At 54.7% G+C, this 5206-nt stretch overlaps 1 protein-coding gene across 2 annotated transcripts in view; it reads left to right on the forward strand.

Annotated features, from left to right (window-relative positions):
* Positions 1-764: 764 nt before the first annotated feature.
* Positions 765-5206, forward strand: part of DMAP1 (DNA methyltransferase 1 associated protein 1) — a 9652-nt gene continuing 5210 nt past the window's right edge. The window contains exons 1-4 of one of the 2 annotated variants that reach the window (XM_014589876.1): positions 765-833; positions 1044-1153; positions 1625-1716; positions 1961-2156. In XM_014589876.1, the coding sequence (XP_014445362.1) occupies positions 1049-1153; positions 1625-1716; positions 1961-2156 (393 nt within the window). In that variant the 5' untranslated portion in view covers positions 765-833; positions 1044-1048. Of the gene's footprint in view, positions 1154-1624; positions 1717-1960; positions 2157-5206 lie in introns of both variants that reach the window. The other variant, XM_006153774.3, reaches the window with a different exon arrangement.

Here is a 5206-nt window from a genome sequence, read left to right on the forward strand (position 1 = left end):
CCCCTTAATGCCCTAACGAGCTGCTCCCTGTCCCCCGTGCTCATTGCAATGACTCCTTCATATTGACAGGCTGGTTAGTAGAGGCTAAAGTTGGGAGCTGCTCCCCCTGTCCCTCTGTCCTTCCTCAGAACTTCCTGTCTCTCTCTCTGCACAGTAAGATCAGCAAGTTTCTTCCTGCGGGGGATCTTTCTAGCTCCTCCCTGAGGGAGAAGCAGAGCAGCTAGCTTCTGGACCAGCGAAGCTCCGGGAAGCTGGGCACCGGGAAAGCCCACCAAAGCTCCACCCACAGTCACGTCCATCAGAGGAGGATCACGTAAGCGTCCAGACCCCGGGAAGTTCCTTGTTGTCCAGTTTCTCTCTTAACCTCCAAGCTTAGCTCAGTGCCTGGTACATAGCAACAGCTGATGAACAGGCGCAATAAATATCATTCATCTGTTTAATTACAAAGTGTGTCAAGCGCTGTGTCATGTTAGTATTTTACATGGATTATTGGTGTTTCATTTAAGCAGCTACCATGACAACTTTCATTTTGCAAATAAACAGGTTCAGATAAATTAAGTTACTCTCAAAGTTAAAAACCTCACTGCCCAAGATGCAACGGAGCAAAGTGGAGGGAAAATGCCAAAAGGCGGGCACCAAACCCGGGGAACTGGCCGGGCACCCGCTCAGCGCGTCCGGTAGCCGTCACACCTAGTTTCCAGCCGGCTCTGTTTCCGCCAAGCAGGGACCGGAAGTGTTCCTGCCGGCCTCATTTCTTATGAGCACGACCGGAAGTTGAGCCCGCGGTTGTGCGGGGTTTGGGGAGCGGCGGCGGGGTGCAGCCGGGTACCCAGGTGCGGAGGCGCGGGGTGCCGAGGAGGCAGATGGGGCCGTTAGGGACGCCCGAGCAGCCCACCTCGGCCTGACCTGGCCCACCCGCCTGCTCGCGGCCCGCCTCTCCACCCCGCCTCCACTCGGGTCTGGAGCGGCCCCGCCCCCGACCTGAGCCTGGTCCCTCCTCAGGCACTGACCCTTGACCTCGCAGGCGCTCCCCCATCTTTCAGGCGCGATGGCTACGGGCGCGGATGTACGGGACATTCTAGAACTCGGGGGTCCAGAGGGGGATGCAGCTTCCGGGACCATCAGCAAGAAGGACATTATCAATCCGGACAAGGTAGCAAAGGCGCCCAGAGCGCGGGGGAGGGGGGAGTGGAGGGATGGCAGTGGAAGGCAGACGGGGGAAGTGATGCTGCCACAATTCTGTATGGGACAGTGAATATGTTCACCCTTGATGGGATGGAGGAGGTAGGACACTGTGGAGATAGTGTGATCTCTCTAAGAGATGAGAAGACCAAGAGAGCATGCTACTTTTAACATTCTGGGTGGGGGAGACCAAGACATTGTGACAGCCTGAAAGATGGTGGGAAACTGCCTTCTACTCTGACGGGTCAGTGCACTACCATGGGGTGGGGCTAGGGAGGGCAAGGGTCTGTTCACACTGGGGTGCCCCTGTGAGTGGGTTTCTGTGCCTGTGTAGCCTGAGATAACCATCAGTACGTGCTTGCAGGCAATGGTTTGTTCAGAGGTTGAGCTGGGCTGGAGGAATTTCAGGAAAGAGGGTCTAGACTGTAGTTTCCTTTCTCAGAAAAAGTCCAAGAAGTCCTCGGAGACGTTGACCTTCAAGAGGCCGGAGGGCATGCACCGGGAGGTCTATGCCCTGCTCTACTCGGACAAGAAGTAAGTATCGGAATGCCAAGTCCCCAGTCTCTGGTTTCCAACCTGCCTGCCATGCCCCTAACTCCTAGTTTTCTCTTCTCTCCTGTCCACAGCCAGGGCCCCACCTGCTTAGCAGGTGCTAGAGGAGCTCACAGCTCCTGCTCAGGCCATAACTTCTGTACTCTAGTGTACGTCAACTCTCTGGCCCCTAAGGCTCTCTGCTCTTCTGGTTCTGACCTCTCACCTCTCTAAACCCCACTGCCAGGGATGCACCCCCGCTCCTGCCCAGTGACACTGGCCAGGGCTACCGCACAGTGAAGGCCAAGCTGGGCTCCAAGAAGGTGCGGCCCTGGAAGTGGATGCCATTCACCAACCCGGCCCGCAAGGATGGAGCGATGTTCTTCCACTGGCGGCGGGCCGCGGAGGAGGGCAAGGATTACCCATTTGCCAGATTCAACAAGGTGAGTCCACCATGCAGACCCAGCTCGAGGCTGCCCACCCACGCCAAGCTGCAGGTGTGAGCTCTCTAGCCTCCCAGGGTGGGCTCCTAGGGCACACAGCAGCCCAGGCAGTCCTTGGTGCAGACACATTCCAAATGGGATCCTGTGCTTTCCTGGCCTGGCGTCTCTTGACTTTCAAATGTCGCTGTTCCTCAGAGCTGTGTCCCTAGTGTCCTTCTCTTCACTTTCTCCCTAGTGTGTTTCATACCGTGCAGCTTCAGTCACTCTCTGTTGCCGGTGACCCCAGCTTAGTGTCCCTGGTCCAGAGCAATGGTTCCCACACATCCAGTCATTTACTGATGTCTGTCTCTGAGTGCCCCAGGCACCTCACATCAGGTAGGTATCCTTGAAAAGAACTCAGAATCTTCCCTCCATTCCTCACCCTGAAACCTGTTTACTATCACAGCAAATGGCACTGTTATCCACCTGGTTCCACGGCTTACAAACTTGAGAATCATTCTTATTTTATTTTTAAGAGAGGTTTTTGCTATAGGGTGTGTGTGCTCACTAGAAAGACAGAGAGAGACAGAAAGTGAGAAATCACCCCCCAGGGGGGATGGCCACACAGCAATCCCTTCTCCTCCATTCTCCTCTTGGGATCTTGGGCACTCACGCACACATGCCCGGCGTGAGTTTAAGCCACCAGGTCCGGGACTCGAACCGCGGTTGACTACAAACTGCGGTCGACTACCAACCGCGGTCGACTACATGGGAGTTCAGCGACATAGCCATTACGCTAACTGCTGGTCCCCGAGAGTTTTCTTAACCTTTTCACTTACCTTTCTCGTTACTTTAATCTGTAATAGGACAAAGGAGGTAGGAGATGACAGATAACAAACATGAGAGGAAGAAAATAAAATGGGTTCTGTCAGGTGAAACCAGGATATAAACGGGGATAAAATGACATAAAGAGTGAACGTGGAGGTAGGGCTGTCCCATTTAGCGAGGGTGGCCAGGGAGGGCCTGAGAAGGCGCCAGTTGAGCCAGACCTCAGTGATACAAGGAATTGTTGAGTCCTGCTGGTTCTGTTTTCCTAGTAGATCACACTTTTGCCCATGCTCTTCATCCCCAGCCCATCCAGAATGAGCTCTTCCTGCTCCAGGTCACTGGAGCTCAGCCAGAGCAGGGCTTTACCCAGACTCACCCAGCCAGGGAGCTGAGCTAGGCCAGGCTGGGCCTTCCTAGCCCACATTAATTAAGCCACTCGGCCACAGTGTGGCCTCACAGCTGCTGCAGCGTGGGCTGTCCCAGACTTAAAGGCTAAAAGCACTGGAGGCTCAAATCTGAGACTTCAAGTCCTGGGTCTCTCCTCCCAGCCCAGTGCATTCAGCTGCACCTGCACATCCCCTGGTTGCTCACAGGCTTCTCAGACTGAGCACGGCCAGGTGTGAACCCATCACCCCCCACACTTCCAGCTCTGCCCAGGGTTTTCCTGCATCTCACCGTCATCCTCAGGCCCCTCAGGTCCAGTGGAGGGAGATGCTGGAGAGGCAGGATTCAGAAGGGACAGCCCAGAGGTGAGGTGTCTGAGGCAGTGGGAGGGAAGGCTGGACAAAGCAGGCTGGAGTGGAGACAGGACTATCCATTTGGTATTTAGGAAGTGGTACTGCAAGCCAGGTTGAGCCCTAGACACTGGGGACACAGAAGTGAACCACGAAACTTCTCCATATAGTCAGGGAGGGACTGGGGCAGGCTCAGGCAGCCGCAGCCTGGGGGCTGCTGTGTAGGGAGGGCCTGAATGTCACGGAAGCTTCCTGGAGTTAGAGCCTGAGTTGAGCCCTAATGTCACCAGGAGGCATTAGAAAAGGAAGGTTGTGGCTTTTTCAGGTAGAGGGAACAGCTTGAGCAAAGGCATTAATAAAAGACGTACAAGGTCAGACACATGGGATGCTAGACATTTCCGTACTGAAGCCTAAAGCTCAGGTTAGGATGTGGTGGGAGGTGGAGTCTGAGAGGGGCCAGGTCAGCCAGGCTCAGGAATTGGGGTCTGCCCTGATGTCTTTGGATAGCCAGTGACAGATTTTAAGCAGAGTAGCGTTAGGGTCAGATTGAAGCATATAGTTAGGGAGGGCTGAGTCGAATTTTAGACCAATCATGTGGACACTCTGGGTGGAGAATGAAATTGGAGTACTTTTTATTTATTTATTTTGCCAGAGGGTGTATGCATTTGCCAGGGAGAGGAAGAGAGCACTCCCAGTCCCTTCTCCATTTCTCCGTCCCTTTGGGACTTGGGGCACATATGCACATGTGCCCAGCACATTAGTCAAGCTGCCAAGCTGGGATTTGAACTGTGGCTGACCATCCATGTGGGATCTAGCTTCCTTGACCACTAGGCTATGGGGCTGGCTCCCTGGGAGCCATCCATGATGGTATCTTCCTTTACTCCTCACATGCGGTTGCAAGTCCTGTGGTTTTATTTCCAAAAACCTCACAGGCCTGCACCATCTGCTCTGCCTCCCACTGGTGCTGCTTTAGTTCTGGCCTTTTCACTTCCTTCCTGTGTTACTTTAAGACCTGCCGGCTGCTCTCCCAGACCCATTTCACCCCTTGTCCCCACTGCTGCCAGGGTGGTCTTTGTTAAAGAGGAGCATGACCATTTCGCTCCTCTCCTTAAAACTAGCCTCACTAACTGCCCACCCCGGCCCCCACTGTGCATTCCCTGTTCCGTAGCACGGAGGCCAGGAGCAGCTGGCCTGGCCTCTGCTAACACCCAGGCTCTTCTCGTTGCCTCTCTCCTTCCTGCCTTTACTTGTTCCCCACATGTCCGAGCTGCCAAGCCTGCACCGAGGCTGCTTTCCTCCTGTGGCTGCTGGATTGCCTCTTCTGCCTAGGATTCTCTTCCCCATCTTACTCACTCGTTCACTCCTGTTACTTCAGTCTGAACCAGGGCCAGCACGTGGCTGGAGGTTAAGGCAGCCAGGTTGCACATGGCTGACTCGGTGGTTTGATTCCTGGACCTGGCAGTTTGAAAAACACACCAAAGGGGGCCGACAGGTGGTGTGTGTGTGTGT

The sequence above is a fragment of the Tupaia chinensis genome, unplaced genomic scaffold (genome assembly GCF_000334495.1).
Source record: "Tupaia chinensis unplaced genomic scaffold, TupChi_1.0 Scaffold000387_1, whole genome shotgun sequence".
NCBI classification, from domain to species: Eukaryota; Metazoa; Chordata; class Mammalia; order Scandentia; family Tupaiidae; genus Tupaia; species Tupaia belangeri.